The 16,405-nt window shown below is 56.7% G+C and overlaps 1 protein-coding gene across 1 annotated transcript in view; it reads right to left on the bottom strand.

Moving 5' to 3' along the window:
- The window catches only part of LOC120228725 (myosin phosphatase Rho interacting protein), a 152,185-nt gene that overhangs the window by 9,596 nt on the left and 126,184 nt on the right, over positions 1-16,405 (bottom strand). Inside the window, 8 exon segments of the mRNA XM_039227278.1 lie at positions 1,745-1,830; positions 2,983-3,145; positions 4,006-4,092; positions 4,854-4,973; positions 6,017-6,176; positions 7,056-7,173; positions 7,807-7,954; positions 11,929-15,801. Coding sequence (XP_039083209.1) covers positions 1,745-1,830; positions 2,983-3,145; positions 4,006-4,092; positions 4,854-4,973; positions 6,017-6,176; positions 7,056-7,173; positions 7,807-7,954; positions 11,929-15,801 — 4,755 coding nt within the window.

Here is a 16,405-nt window from a genome sequence, read left to right as displayed (position 1 = left end):
ACCTTCAATAAGAAAACCGTAAACAAAAGAACAAGTTCTCCATTTGCTACACAGAGTGTTTTTCATGTTTATAGAAAAAGCCCAAGCTAGGTTTCCAATCAAACCTAAGCCCTATTTGGTTGTAAGTGATTTGAGACTGGAGAAGTATAAATAAAACCAAACTGACTAGGTTGAAAATACTTGCATTTTCTTAAAAGTCTTCCTTTGAAAGCAAATCCATTTCACCCGAGCCAGCGGGCTAAAGGGCCTCAGCCAGAGGCTGCTGGACTGCAGGTCCTGCCTGAGAGCGAGCCGCGGACACGGGAGCACCGGAGCCAGCACCCCGCGCCCTGAGCCCGGCAGCGTCCCCACCGCCAGGAGCGTGGTCCAAGAACTAATGAGATCAAGGCAGCTCAGCCAGAAGCACACTAGCAGTGAGCTGCCGTGGGACCGGGATGCCCGGCCTGGTGGCAGGCTGGGGACGTCCAGGCGAGGGCCCACTGTCCTTCCGTTTCTTTTCAAACACAATACGTCTCAGCTGGCACTTGGGTGCCCCCACATCCTTTCTTTAGACCACTGCCTTCAATGGCACCCAGAAAGAAGCTTTCTGTTTAGTTAAAAAAAAGTGCTGGTAAACACTCAGCCCCGATCCCTCCTTGTCCTCCTGCACTGCTGAGCCATTTTCCTGGCTATCCCCGCAACGTACTGGCTCCCTGAATACCTGGGTCTGGCCTGCCTCGGCCCCTTAACTCGGTGTGGGGCTTCTGAGAGATGAGAGACTGCTTGTAGTGGCTGCCGGGTCTCTGTCAGGTCCCCTCTGGACAGAGGGCAAGATGGGTTTCCCCAGAGAACGTGGAACGCACGGATCATTCGACATGCACGCTGACCAGGGCTGGTGGCCGCTCGCAAGCCCACACCCACCCGAGATGCTGCCTCTCTGGGCTTCCTGCCAAGCTAGGGGGACGCTCCCCTCGGCCAAGGATCAACCCTAGTAGGAGGTTACGTGGGGAACCTGACCCAGACCGGGTATGTGCTTGCTGGAGCAGACGGGTGTAAGGGACAATAAAACGAGGAGCTTGCTACGGAGGTGTGAGCAGTGCATGCAGGTAGCCGCCCCCTCGAGGGTGGCAGGTGGGTGGGTGGTGAGAGGTGGTTTACCTACACGACAGGGGACCTGGAAGCGGGCTCGTTTCAGTTATCCCATGAGACCTGCTCAATTACGGACTGTCAGAGGAAAGAGCAAAAAATAAGACACACACACAATAAATCCTAAACGCAACATGCTCGTTACTCCCACCCTCCGCCCATCCTTCCCGCGGAGAGGCGCGCAGTGGGGTGGGGACCACAGGCCAGGGAAGCGCTACGTGGTTGGGGCGAGAGGCGCAGGCAGCTTCCTCTCTTGAAGGCAGGTGGTGTCAGTATTAAACTAGGGACATGTGAAGGACAGTACAGACAGAGCGGGGCTGGCCCAGGAGGGCACTAGGGTGAAACCTGGCCTTGGATGTCTAAGGTCGAATTCACTCCAAGCCCTGCTTCTCGGAGGCCCGGCGCCTCAACTGTCACTGTCAGAAGAAGGTTCCACTTGGGCACGGAGGAGACACAGCGCTGGAAGCCACCAGAACTGGCCCAGCGGGTAGGCATGTGGAGCCAGATGAGCTCTGGGACCTGGGGACCCTCTGCTGTGGCCCATGGTGGGCTCTGAGTCCGGCTCCTCGCACTAATGTCCATGAGCCCCACACAGCTGGGGGCCAGACCCCAGACTCACCTTGGACCTGATGTTTCTGAGTTGCCGGCTGACACAGGATCTGTCTTTCTTTAAGAAGTCAGGGTTGCTTTTAGATTTCATTATATCTGAAAGAACAAACAGAATGGTTACTTTTGTTTTATAAAACCCCACAGAACCAGACTGAATGTTAAAAAACCTCCAAAGCTTATTTATCGCTGCACTTCTGACATTTCCTGAAACGGCTTTAGGAGCATATGAAGCCAGTAACCGTAAAACGCCCCAGATCCTTATGAGCAGACCAACCATGCCGCTGCATATGTAGCCACACCGACCCCCTGACAACCAGAATAAGACCGATCGTGACCCACCCCCAAGGAGACAGCCACCATTCTGCAGACTTCTTAAACATGGCTGCTTCAGCGACCGTTCACTGGGTCACACGGTACCCTGTGTCCTGCTGGGGGTGGGGCTTACATTTAGTACACTTAGGGATCTCTCCCTACATCCAGACACAATCTCCATGGACCTCTTCAGGAAGCCACAGTCCTCTATTTGCTGCAACTGCGAATATCCTTATCTGCACACCTCTGTGTTCTCATTCTTCAGAAGTTAAACTGGCAGGTCCCAGGATGTATGCATTCTCCCTCAGGCTCCTCCCCAGAAGCTGCCACTACCGTCACTTTGTCATCCCTCCTGAGCTAGTCTCCAGGTTGATTACAAGTAGTGTGCTACGGTGCCGCCAGACCGCCTCCAGCGGCAGCGCAACCGACCTACCTTCTGCCTTCTGCCCAGCGGCCAGCACTGCTGCGGCCACTAGTACTCAGCTGGCAGACAGACAACAGCTGAATTTTCGGGATGTTACTCTAAAACTGTCCTCCCCTCCCCCACCCCCATGGTCTCTTACAGACTTAACGGTCAAGCCCCAGGGTCAAGCAACTGGTGACAGCAGCTGTCACCAAGCTACCGGGTTCTTCAGGAAAACAGAAAAATGCAAAAATGCAACTTGTTACTACTGTGCAAATACACACCAACAGAGTGACTTCTCCTTCAAGGCCATCGGGACAACAGCCTCCCCCCGCCCCAGCACGCTGAGAGGACGATGCTTTCCCAGCCCTGGGGAGCCTGTGCAGGCCCAGGCGCCCTCCAGCCCCATGGCCCCCCCCTCTCTGATGACACTCAGGTCTAAATACAGAAAAGGCTCCTCTGCCTTCCCTCAGGTGCTGGTGAAGCTCTGAGCTCGCCCAGGCGCAGATGAGCTGTGAGTGTGGAGGACTCACCGTATCCGGACACGGGGGCGTTTTCAGGGGATTTTTCACCCAGAGCTTCCGTGGCTGCTTTCAGCTGCTCCTTCAACCTGCTGATGTCACAGTCGGCCTTCGCCCGCACGATGCTGAGCTCTGTGTAGATGTCCTTGTACTTGTCACTAGCATACTTCTTGTCCTTGGGGATAAAAGGGGCAGAAGCAAGTGGTGGTTAGGGCCAGGCTAGGTGGCCCGTCTTCCCGGGGCTGGGACGCCCTGCAGAGAGACTGAGGGATGCTGTTGGCAGTTATGGGGCAGGGCGATCCACATCTTCCAGAGGCAGGAACTCAATACAGAGTCAGACGGGCAGAGCTGACAGTCTGTCCCAATGCGGCAGGAGACTCTGCAGGAGCTCTGGCAAGCACGGGCATAGCCTTGACCCACCAAAGACCTCCCAGAAAACCTCTCCTCTGTCTTGAATTTCCTAGTGACTGAATGGCCCCCAGGGATTCCATCATCTCCTCTCTGATTCCAAGAAGGCCCTGGTGGAAATGGGCGCGCTTCACCAAACTCTCACTTTGCAGGATGGCATTTCTGTTTGGTCCCCCTATCCCTGCCGAAGCACACAGGAGGCACGGCGAGCAAGGACCCGCTTCAATGCTGGCGTTTTAAGAGAACTCAATTTTGAGGGGCACCTGGGTGGCTCCATCAGTTAAATGTCCGACTCTTGATCTCAGCTCAGGTTATGATCTCATGGTTCATGAGATCGAGCCCCGAGTCAGGCTCTGCACTGACAGTGTAGAGCCTGCCTGGAGTTCTCTTGCTCCCCCTCTCTCTGCCCCTCCTCCCCTGCTCATGCTCGCTTGCTCTCTCTCAGAATAAACTTAAAAAAAAGAAAACTCAATTTTGAAACCACAGTCCTCGTAAAAATGAAAAAGTACTCTAGAACAGCCTACAACTGGCATCCACCGATGGGACCTGTGTAAGGCCTGGAAGGATGTGTCCCCGCTCCACCCCGAGCCCACCTCCAGATCTGTCTCCCTTGGTAGGTGCCATTACCCGCAATGCCGTCTGTAGCTCATCCTTGAGAGAGCTGATCTCCTGTTTTAGGTACTGTATCTCTGACTCCTTGACCCGCAATAAGACCTAGAATAAGAGAGATTACACACTGACATCCAGCAGCAAAGGAACTTCCAGAGTCCTGAAAGCAAAGGTGAGGGCCGAGCAGAGAAGCCCTCTATGCCCTGGGAAACGGGTGTTGTCCTCCCTCCCCTCCTCCTCACCCACATGCAGCCAGAAATGCCAGTGAATATACTGAACCACTGCTAACAGTCTGCATCACATACAGAAAACAGAAAGGAGTCACTGCGATTCTTCCTGGACCCAAGAGTCGGTTTCTCGGCCCGAAGGGCCACGGTGAGCTCCTAGGACTGGGCCCAGGAAAGCATCTGCTGAAACTTTTCCCGAACTCACTCTGCCTCCCTTCACATCACTGAGCACATTTCCCTGACCAAGTCTTAACTGAATGGGGAGAAAGAACCTCAGTGCTTTTATAAAAAGACATACAAATCAATCATTCTGACTTAAAGTTGCAAGCAACTTTGGAGTTCACAAAGCTATTAAATATTTCACTCCACGTGGTTGGTATTTGTCGCGTGGCTGAAACAGTGTGGGGATGGGGTTAAAGGTCCCCGTGGCCTCACAAGGGATCCCCACTCCTGCCGCGGACCCCACACTCCCTGGCAGCCATCGTCTTTTGCTGCCCGGGGGTGATGTGGATCTTTCCATGTCCCCTCCTGCTGTCTCCAACTCTCATCCCTGCAATGATACCATACACTGAGGGCCACCTCTTGGTCCCCATTTGGGGCTCGTATGGTGCACAGCTGGGGAAGGGCCCTGAGTGGTACCTCTAACTCATAGGCATCCTTGCCCTGCGTGAGAGGTGAGCCGGCGGCCTCTCCGCCGGCATCCCCGGTCAGCAGCGTCCGCAACCGTGAGATCTCCGCAGCCAGGCGGTTGTTGAGCTCCTGTGGGGCGACAACACAGTATGCACAATGCCGAGCAGCCACTGCGGGGGCAGTGCTCACACAGCCCGACCAGGAGGGGGCAGTGGCTGTGTGAGCACAGAAGCCGCGGGCGGTGCTTGCACACACGTGCCATGGTGTTACAGATCTGGCATGTGAGCCTGTCCCCACCTGTGCTTTATATCCCTGCAAAAGCCGTTCACGTGGGCTCTGGAAGCAACTGTCGAACCGTGTATGCAGGATTCTGAAATAATCCTCACTACCTTTTTGTCACCATAAGCAGGATCCGTGCATTTCCTGGTTTGTCAAACTTGAGTTCCTGGAGGGTCAGGCCCTCTTGCTGTCCTCCCCACTCACTTTCTGAACCAGTTTTTCAAACTGGCAAGAGGACATGTTAGGCCACTGCAGTGACTAGGTGGAACCTGTGCCACCAGGGCACCCTCCTATGGGGTGACCGTGGCCCAGAGAGACCTCGAGCCTGGAGCTGGCCAGCACGTCTGTCCCCCCAGGCACTGGGTCCTAGCAGTGGGTCTGCAGACAGTAGTCCAATCAGGAACCAGAGTGGCTTTTATCAAACTATACCTACCTCGAGCCTTTCCGTTAGCCAGGACTTTAATGGTACCCCAACTTTCTGAAGAACAGGCAAATTTTAAAATAATCTAACAAAAAATCTAACAAAAAAAAAGTGCGAACAGTGTATGGACTCGACTGGGAGACGTTTAAATACAGGAGACCTGGAGCAGGTGCAATGACCCTCCCTCGCGGGCCCTGCTCAGCACAAAGCCAGAGACCTCAGGAGACATGGAGGCGATCAGAGATCCCAGAAGGGCTGGAGCCGAAATGACCCCCGAGGGAAACAGTGGGTTCACGTAGCAGTCTGTCTGAGCTCTGCCACCCGCAGCCCGTTTCCCTCAGTACACGGTGACGTAACACATGAGGGAGAAGCCTGCAGACGGGGCGGCCACTCTGTGGCTCAGGAGCTCAGGCCACCGCTCACAAGACCCGGCTCCCAACTGCAGCCCGGGCTCGCCTGGCCGCCGGCTCACCTGATTGTGGGCGTTGAGCTCCTGGTTCTCACGCTGGCACTGCCGCAGGGCCTGGCGCTCGGCCTCCAGTGCCTGGGCCAGGTGGGCATTCTCCAGACACTTCTGTGAGTACTGCTCGGACAGCACCTCCAGCTCCCGCTGCACGGACTGCAGCTCCTCCCTGCAGTGAGTGGGGAGAGGCCACCACTCACCTCTGTGCCCCCACCCCCCCCCCGGGGGCCCCACCCCTGCCAGGCTCTGCGAGTCCCCTTCGTGAAACTTGAGGAATGACGAGACACAACGCAAAGAGCTGAGCAGGGAGCGGGGCCCACTCATTCTGTGGCCTCAGCAAACTCGTTCCCGGCCACAACAGGGACAACTTAAAAAGTGCTGCAAGGTGCCCGCGTGCCTCAGTCGGTCAAGTGTCTGAGTCTTCATTTTGGCTCAGGTCATGATCTTGCGGTTTTTGTGAGACTGAACCCCATGCCGGGCTCTGTGCTGACAGCATGGAGCCTGCTTAGGACCCTCTCTCTCCTCCCCCCCTCCCCTGTTCACACATGCTCTCTCTCTCAGAATAAGCAAACAACAAAACCAGCACTGCAGGCTTACTGAAACTACACTGTAGCCTTACTTGCTCCTCTTTCAAGCAGCTTAGTAGTCCCACAGACAAAAGTCTCATGTCAGCAGAGAATTCACTCTTGTGATTTGTTTTCAACACTAACTTTGGAGATACTTTGTGTGTGACCCCCCTAGGCCCAGGCTTTATCCAGGCTCAGAAAATCACAGCCTGGTGATGCTGTCACTCACCCTGGACCCCTTGGAAAAGGGTGCTTCTCCCACTAGTGAAACCAAAGATGAGCCTGGGAAGCTGTGCAGCCACTCAGGAAGGGTGTCTCTGAGTCGCTTTCAGAGCCCTTGGGCCTTCGCCAATGCCCGCCCTTGGGACCCGTGTCTTTGTGGTTCTTATAAAGACACAGGAAAGCTGTCCCTCCTCATCTGAAGGGCTTTCCTCCAGCCCGGCCCACAAGGGCCACCTCCTGGGGGCAGGAAGCAGACTCACAGGTACTGCCGTCGTAGGGCCTCGATGTCCGAGTTGATGCTGCTGATCTGGGACCGCTGGCTCTTCTCCAACTCGCGCTCCATCTCCTCCCGGTGGGCATTCTTCATGGCTTCAATGGCTGCAGGCAAAGAAAGACATGGCCATCAGCGCGAGAGGCTCGGGGAGCAAGGTGGACAGGACAGCCCAATGTCTGTCCACTGTTATGTCGAAGGTCATGAGGGGTCAGTCTGGTTTCTCCCAAACTGATTCTCTGAGGCAGGCACGAGCCAAAGAATTCCCAGGGAACTCCCAACACAAAAGGGAAGCAGATACATTTTTTCCTTATGTGAGAAGAGAGCCAAGCTGATGAAAGAAGTATGAATCCTGAAATCAGGCATGAGTTTATAGAACAAGCAAGGGTTCAGGTGGGTATATGTTTCCTTAATAGTAAAATAAACCACCAGAGTAGGATACACAAAGTAGGTAACACAAAACTGATGGCATCGGCTTTGTGATAAGCTTTCCTGGCCAGGTAGACGCTGCAGCACCTTTGTGCTCTGATGTCCCCGGGCACTGGGGGCAGAGGTGGTCTTAAGCACCTAGAGGGCTGCGGACCGCCCCTCGGGTGTAGCTGCAGTGTTGGCTCTGGGCCCAGACAGCTGTCAAAGAAGGATTCTCTTGGATGACAAAGCTTGAGTCTCAGCCAAAAGGCCATGCAGTCAGCTCAGGAAGCCATGCCCTTGGGTTGCACTGGCCCCAGGCCCAGCCCCACCTGAGATGGTGGCTGCCGTCTCCTCAGCCAGCAGGCGGTCCTTCTCCTCCCGCAGCTTCTCCAGCTCCCGCTGGTGCTGCCTCTGCAGGTCCTCGATCTTCTTCTGGTGCGTTTCTTCCATCGCGGCAAACCCTCGCTCGCATGTAGCCTGTGAGAACAAAAGGGACGCCATGGATTTGTTTCTTTACCTCTGAGCCAGGTGTTCTGTTACCAATGAACCGGCAGCCTGGCCCCTCTAGGCTCCTTGTTCCCGACGGCAGGCTCCCCGCCACCCAGCATGCCACCGCGCACAGACCAGCGGAGCCATCTGAGGGCTGGGTGTAGGCTCCTACCGATGCTACTGTGCAATTCATGCTGTCAGCGTTCAGAAGAGAGTCTGTATCTATACGCTCTTATTCTTATTTTCTGAATGCTGTTTCTCTGTGGAAAGTTGGTACTGTGGGTGGGAAGATGCTGCAATGGAATTGAAAATAGCAGATTCTGGACCTTCACAGAATTGCTGGTGGGCAGGACTGACCACAGGGAGGGAGAAGAGTCTGGCTGTATCTGGTCTGAGTTATACGGCACCAAACAGGGCATTTCATAAACAGTCACAAACAGGGATGAGTCTGCAAGCTGCAGAGAGCTAGGACCATCCTGTGAATGATGGGGAGGCCAGGGGTGGGGCACGGAGCCACAGAGTCTGGGCCTGCCACTAACCAGCTGGCCACCCTAACCTGGTGTCCACTGAGGGACTCCGGTTAGGCCACATGATCTCTTTTCTTCCAGCCTGCATCTTCCTTCTGCCTCTTTCAAGGAGTAGACAGAGGGGCACTGATTCACTAACTGAAACGAGGGACATAACAGAACCGCTTTCCAAACTTGTCCAGTTCATGTCTTGTTACAACGCAGGCTGTTTTATTACCTGGACATGGGTTTGGGGGAAGGACACAGGTACACCCTAAGATGGGATCAAACCATCCCACACACCCACACAGAGAACCCCGGACACGGCTAATCAGAGTCCTATTATCAGAGGGCCAGGCGAACGTGCCACACAGCTGTGAGGGGGTGGTATGTGCAGCTGTTTTGTGCACAGAGGCACACTCTGTCTCAATCCCTTGGAAGATCTCATTGAGAGTAGGGATCACGCCTTTCAGTGATTTAAAAAACAACAACAGGGGCACCTGGGCGCTCAGTCGGTTAAGTATCTGACTTCGGCTCAGCTCATGATCTCATGGTTCATGGATTCGAGCCCCATGTTGGGCTCTGTGCTGACAGCTAGCTCAGAGCCTGGAGCCTGCTTCAGAGTCTGTATCTCCCTCTCTCTCTGGCCCTCCCCTGCTCATGCTGTCTCTCTCTCTCGCAGAAATGATAAAAACATTAAAAAAATATTTAAAAACAGCAGAAAAACATGGCCATGTTAGATTCTAAATGCAAAATATGGTGGGGCTCCTCCCTTCCAACCTATATTCTTGCACATGGATTCAAGAAAGTATACGAAGAAACCAAATCAGCACACTTGGGTGTCCCTGTCTGAGCCTCCACAGTAATTGAGAGGCCTGAGATTCTCTAGTCAATATTTTTGAACTCGTGGTCACAGTCTAGACTTTACCACCACAGACTGGCTGCACTAGGCAAATGGTCTTCACTGCTGTCCACCATTACCTAGCCATTGCCTCTCCCAGGTGGCCCCATCGGGAAGCTGGGCCTCCGCCCACACCACAGGACAGCCAGAGGAAGTCTAGCTCTGTGGCCCCTCGCCCTCTCCAAGCCCCTCATCTTTCCTGCGGCATGCATTGGTTCACAGCAAACACACAGCTAGTAGGTCTTTCAGGGTTTAGTTTGACTTGAGTGCTTTACAATATTTAAAGTTAAGGGTGAAGACTCTTACTAATAGAAACACGGAATTATCTTTAAAGATCAGCTGCTTCCTTGGACAGCATACGTGTTAAAAAATGATTCACAGGGGCGCCTGGGTGGCTTAGTCGGTTAAGCGTCCGACTTTCGCTTAGGTCGTGATCCCGCGGTTCGTGGGTTCGAGCCCCGTGTCGGGCTCTGTGCTGACTGCCAGCTCAGAGCCTGGAGCCTGTTTCAGTCTGGGACTCCCTCTCTCTGACCCTCCCCTGCTCACGCTGTCTCTCTCTCTCTCCTAGAAATAAATAAAACATTAAAAAAAATGATTCACAAATTTTAGTTTTTAAGCCAGTGATCCCTGGGATCAATAAAAGTCCCTCGATGACTACCGTGCAGAGTTGTGAGGGAAGGTGTCAGCCTGCAGCTGTCAGGAGAGGGGCCGTCAGGCCGAGACACTGGTCTCCCTGACCCAGGCAAAACTCTGCACAAAGTAACAGCCATTAGCCAGGCCCCCTCAACGGTTCTACTTGGTTGTACTTTCTGGGTCTCTAGAGGGTCACTGAGAACACGGTGGACGTGCTGGATGCTCGCAGGCACACGACAGGATACGCAGCACGAGTGGTGTCCGAGTCCCCAGAGACATGCTACCAGAGGACCACCAACCAGATTTCTTGCTAACTAATGGGAGGCTGTCATGAGTTGGGGCCTTATCGGTGTCCAGCTGACTGACACGGGGCTGAGAGTGCCTCACTGCGCAGGGGCTCTGTGGGAACCAGGGGGAGCAGCTCACTGTGGTGTGGAGGGAGCACGTGGCTCCCGGGGAACACAGAGTGTGAATGCGCCCTCGCGCGGGGCCACACAGGCCTGCTGGGCCTCAGGGGAAGGAGCGGAGGCCTCTCCCGGGAGGGCGCTAAGGAACAGTGTCTGTGCAAACTACTGTGATGGGTGGACCTGGCCCATCCGAATGCTGTGCTCGCACGCACTGACCCCCACAGGGGGCGTCATTTGTACACTTTTGGAAAGCAGCCCTTCAAGCTTTCTCATGGTTCATAACAGTTTTCAAAAGGTTCAGGCCTGGAAAAAGAACAATGAAAATGGCCTCCGGGCCACCGGAGAGCTTGCTGACGACCACTCGTGCCCGTCTGTGGCGCGGGGGCTGCGTCGTCACACAGAGGTGAGGACCACGCCGTGGACTCGCGGCATGCCGCTGTCCTGCTCCCGGAGCCATGGGCCCGAGCGGCCCGCTGGGGCGCAGCTCTGCGCGTGCGCAGCAGGAGCCCACAGCCCCGGAGCCCGCTCTGCGCCGGCGGGCCAGGCCGCCATCCTACCCAGGGCCTGACTGGGGACGGATGGGTTTTGCGGAGCCTGGGTGTTTAACTGTGCACAGCCCCTAGGGGCGGTGTGAAGCTCAGGACAGCGCCGAAGCGGACGGAAAGCTCTGGGGAGGCGCGGGCAGGTATCTCTAGCTTTGAAGGTAGCAGGCAAGAACCTGGATGGGCCCACAGGCCCAAGGCCCCAGGGAGCCTGGGAAGGTCACCTCTCCACGACAGGGCCTGGCTATCCTGCTGAATGAGGCAGAGCGTGAAATGGGGAGGGCCGTGGGGGACAGCTGCTGGGCAGGGTCATGTCTCTCAGCCCCTGGAAAAGGAACACCAGTGGCTGAGAGGCGTGCTCTGTAGAGAAGCCCTTCTTTCAGAGTGCCCCTTAAATGCCAGTTCCCCACAGGGAGTTGGGAGGGGAGAGTGAACCTAGACACCATCTCTTGGGAACCTCAACTCTGCTCTCAGGATAGTTAGAAGGAGGCAGCCCTCTAAGGGAGCCTCTGGCCCGTTTCTCCTGGGTGCTTCTCCTAGGTTTGCACAGGTCCCGGCCTGCAGTGGGTTCCTCGGGGGCAGAAGAGAGGGTGAGGCTGGGACAGGGACAATAAAGGCTCCCCCTGCTGGGGCCCACAGAGGGACAAAGCAGAGAGGTTATGGGGAGACCACACTCCCTCTCCCGTGGTGCTCCTGTTGTCCTTCCGTGAGGCCTCCTTGCGGGGGGGTGGGGGGGTGGGGAGGTGGACGTTGAGCAGGAGGCCAGACCCCTGCCCAGGCCCTGCTCTGAGACCACACCACTCCAGCGAGGAGTCAGGGGAGGGACAACTCGAGTCTGTGTGTTCAGTAACTCAGAGCTAAGAGCTGTGTCTTGGCTGCACCCCGAGAGCCTGTGAGGCAGACGCTGCCCCCCCGACAAGCAGCATAATGCCCGCCCCTCAACCGCCTTGCAAAGGAAGTGGTGCTTCAGAACCTTAAGGTTCTCAAAGTCTTTCTGGTACTTCTCGCGCAGCGTGGCTGCATTGCCCTCCAGGTCCTTGTGCTCTAGCTCCTCCCGCATGATGTCCATCTGGGCCTCGAGCTCCTGGATGCGCTCTCTCAGCCCCGTCATGGAGTCAGCCTCTGGCCTGCCGCTCTGCGGGACATCCTGGGGCTGGTCCGTGGGCCAGCTGGAGGAGAGAGGCTGCTGAGGGCCGCCCGGGGGGCCGGGGGCCGGCAGAGCTTCAGGGGGCCGCCCCTGGCAGCGGTGCAGGGCCTCCTGCAGGCACCGCAGGCTCTGGGCGTAGTGCTCCTGCAGGGTCCTCAGCTCCTCCTCGTGGATGGTCTGCAGCTCTCTGATCTTGAGCTGGAACTTGTCCTCCAAGCTCTGCATCTGCTCCACGTGGTGCCTCTCCATGTCCCGCCGGTCCCTGACCGAGGCGTCCAGCTGGCTCAGGACCCTGCTGTGCTCGGCCTGCAGCGTGTCCCCTGCCCGGTTCAACTGCTCCACCACACACCGGATCTCTTCCTCATACCTCCCTTGCAGGGCGCACATGTTCTCACTGTGTTTGCTTTCTACTTCTTCCAGACACCTCTGCTGATGGTCCAGCTGGGTGACCTTGGCCTTCAGCTCTGCGTTCTCCCTTTCAATGATGGCAATCACTTCCAGGTACTCGCTCTTCTGCTTCCGGAGAAGCTCCTCGTACTCCTCCCTCAGGGCCCCGACCGCTTGCTCGTGCTCCGGACAGGAGGCGCCCCTGCCCTGCCAGGACGCCTTATAGCACTGGAGCTCCTTTTCATACTCCAGCCGGATTCTGCAGGCTGCATAACACACCTGAGCCTGAATGATTGCATCCTGAACTAACAATGAAGAATACTGACCGAGGCCTCCCAGATAAGTGCTACAGGACAGATTCTGGGATGCCTGGAGAAGCTTCTGACAATCTCTTACTGACTCTACCGGGGGAAGCGAGGTCAGAGCAGCAGATATCTCTCCTAAGAGGCTGGCCTTATCTTTAAGCTGCAGGGCGAGTTCCTCCTGAATAGCAACAAGGGCCCCGGAGCTCTGGTTGGACAGGCAGGAGGGCTCCTGGGAGCCGGCTGCTGCTTGATGACTCAGTACTTCTCCTAAGGGGCTCAAGTCCCAGGATGCCTGCATGCTGTCCTCCACACCTGCTGGAAGCTTGAGAGCTTCAGTGACCTGCTGCATCACTCTCTCAAAGTCAGGGGTTCGGTAGGCCCCCAGGATGTCCCCTAGCACGCGCTTGTGCTGCTGCAGTGCCATCTGCGTCCCCTGGAGGGTCTCCTGGATGCTCTGCAACCGGCGGTGGAACGACTCCCTCACCGACTGCAGGGCGAAGCTGAGCTCTGCCCGGACCCACGTGGCATCTGCCAGGGCGGGGACCAGGGCCTGTGGAACGCTCTGCTGCCCACCTCCTGACGCACCAGCCACCTCGCCTCCTCCCAGTGCGCCCAGGTGCTTACTCAGGGACTCCACCTGGCTCCAGAACTCGCCATCCACCAGCACCTTCTTAGCCCAGGCGTCTGCTGGGGCTGCAGGACCGACGGCAGCACTTTCGGGTTCCGGGGGCAACTTTCCAGACTGAGAAATCTCGTGCAGAACACGCGAGATATCCGACGTTGTGTTCTGTAAAGAGTCTGCTATCTGGTTTATCAGTGAGGCTTCCAGAGCTATCTGATCAGAAAGGAGTTTCAGCTGTTCCTGCTCACTCAGCTCAGGCCGGACCAATGGCTGTGAAGTCATTTTCCCCACCTCCAGGAAACCCCCTTCCTCTGGCAGGGCCCGGGCCCCAAGGTCTGCAGGAGCTGCCCAGTGGCTCAGGGGCCCAACACTGCTGCCTGGCGCGCCCTCCGCGCCGACCGGGGGGCAGGATGCCGCGTCCCGTGCTTCCTCCTGGCCGGCCGCCGGCAGGGACCGCAACTGTTCTCGGCAGCTTTCTAAGCAGGCCAGAGCCTGACTATTCTTCACCTGGAAGTCGCCAAGCTCCCCGACGTGATTTTCGACCAGCTTCGCCCTCACCTGTCTCTCCTGCTCTAGCTGGGAGGCCAGGGCCCCGACCTGGAGCAGGCTGGCATGGAGCTGCTCACGGAGCCGCGCCTCGGTGCCGGCCCACTGCTGGTGCAACGCGAGCAGGGCCTCCTGGCTCTGGCCCTGCTGGCTCTCCAGCTTCACCGTCACATCTTTGAGCTTCTCCTCCGTGATGTACAGCTTGGTCTCCAGGGAGTGTATTATGGAGAGATAGGTGTCGGAGTCGCTGGCTGCAGGAAGGGAGCTGGGGGTGGCCTCTGACGACATGCTCTCTTCTGAGGGGGACCGGTCCTGGCTGGTGTCGGAGGACGTGCTGCTGGTCCAGGTCTTCTCGGACCCATCTGGGTGCGTGTATTTTTGGCACTGAATCGTGGAGAACCGGATTCTTTGCCTTTTAACGCCAGGTACTCCCTGGTCAGATTTTGCTGTGCTCTGAGGGGGGCCCTCCCTGTCAGGAGCCTCTGACTTCAGGGACCCCACACTCTCTTCTCCCCTGGGGCTGTCATCACCACGCTCCTCCCCTGGGGCAGCCCCCAGATCCTCATCCTCGAGCCTTGGTGGTGGGAAGCCTGGAGGCATGATGGCGGCTTGGGGCTGTGGGCCCGACAGCACGACGCCATCCTCTGCCTCTTCCGGAAAGCTCCGTGGCTCCTCCGCGTCTTCTGAAGACTCCTTCACAAACTTCCTTAAGATCTCTTCCTTGGCCTGGAGCTTCATCTCTGTTTCCTCCAAGCTGCTCCCCAAGGCGACCATTTTAACCAACGCCTCATTGAGGTCCTGATCTTTCTTTTCTAGAACCTTCTCATGCATCTCCTTGATGTGCTTCAGCTCTTCCTCCTTTTCTTTCAGCAGAGTATGCATGCTCTGCAGCTGGCTGGCCACCCTCCTGTAGGAGTGCTCCAGGCTCTGGCAGTCGGCCTCCCTTCCCCTCAACTTCTCCCGAAGCTCGGTGACGTCCCCGTCAGACAGGGCGATGCGATCCATCAGCTCCTGGAAGCGTTGCCTGATCAGGTCCCGTTCATCCCTGAGGCTCTGGACGTGCTCAGCCAGCTTCTGGATGCTGGCCTCCTTCATCTCCAACCGCTCCTCCAGCTGGTGCACCACCTCGCTGCCCTCGAACTTGGCACTCAGCTTCTCCTTCTGGAGGACCTCCATCTGCTGCTCGTGGTCCTGGAGCTGGTCCTCGTAGGCACGGGCCTTGTCCTCCACCTCCTTCAGGTTCTGCAGCAGTGCCTGCTTCTCCTTCTCGCAGCTCTCCAGCAGGGCCTCGTAGTTCCTCTGCAGCTTCTCCTCCATCAGCCTCTGGGCCTGCTCGCTGGCGCTAAGCTGCTGGCTGAGGTCGGTGATACGCTCCTGCAGCCTCTGTGCCTCCCTCTGCCGGTCCCTCTGCAGTGCCTGCTGCAGCTCCAGGTCGCGCAGCTCCTGCGTCTTCTCCAGCAGCAGGGCCTCGGCGCTCTTGAGCTTCTGCTCGCTGGCCTGCAGCTGACCACTCAGCGCGGCCTCGCTGTGCTGCCGCTCCTCCAGCTGCTCACGAACCTTATCTTTCTCCAGCTTCAGGTCGCCCTTGAGCTTGGCGAGCGCCTGCTCCTTGATGGCGAGCTCGGCGGCGGCATTGCTGAGCCTCGCCTGTAGGCTCCGGATCTCGGCCTCGTGGTGCCGGATCGCGTCCTTGGCCTCCCCGTAGCTGCGCTTCAGGGACTGGATCTGCTGCGTGACCAGCTCCTGGCGCTGGCACTGGGCCTCCAGCTCGCTTTGCAGGTCCTGGTTGACTCTATGGAGCCTCTCCCAGGCACCGGACGGGGAGGCGGCCACTTCAGTCTTAAAAAAACCGATTAAACACTGGTTAGTAACACTCGGGCCTCCCCGTTCTGAGTGTCACACCTCTGGCCAGGGTCAACCACAGAAAGCTCCTTGGTGGGTCTGCCTTTTATCCTTGGCATGATTTTTTTTTTTTTTTTTCAATTAAAAAACAAATCCGACAAACCATCTTAATTTTCTGGCAAGCAGCTGCTTCTAGGTAAACAGAAAACATGGACAGGAACATCACACAGCTCTAACCAAGCGGCTTCTAGGAGAACTAAACCAAACAAAACTGAATAATGGAGCACACTGATGGGCGAAACGAAGACCAGACCGGAGGACATGAGATCGCTGGGAAGGACAAGGGAAGGAGCCGAGCGGCGGGATCTGTTTGTTTGTTTTGCAAAACAAAGGGTGCGGGGCTCTAGGCAACAAACCCTAAGAAAGCCAGGACTCGGGGTGCGGGTGGCGATGCCACTTCCTTCTAGGACGGGGAGAGAAGGAAGGGAGGCAATTGACCGGGGAGCCAGTGAGGTGACAGCTGAAACATGTTCCTTTGGGAAGCGGAGCCCGTCCTCTACAGTAACAGGAAGAACTAATCTCTACCTGCAAGAAGACAAAA

This window comes from Hyaena hyaena, unplaced genomic scaffold, assembly GCF_003009895.1.
Source record: "Hyaena hyaena isolate Hyena2069 unplaced genomic scaffold, ASM300989v1 scaffold_27, whole genome shotgun sequence".
Lineage (NCBI taxonomy): Eukaryota > Metazoa > Chordata > Mammalia > Carnivora > Hyaenidae > Hyaena > Hyaena hyaena.
This window is presented reverse-complemented; position numbering and strand designations above follow the sequence as displayed.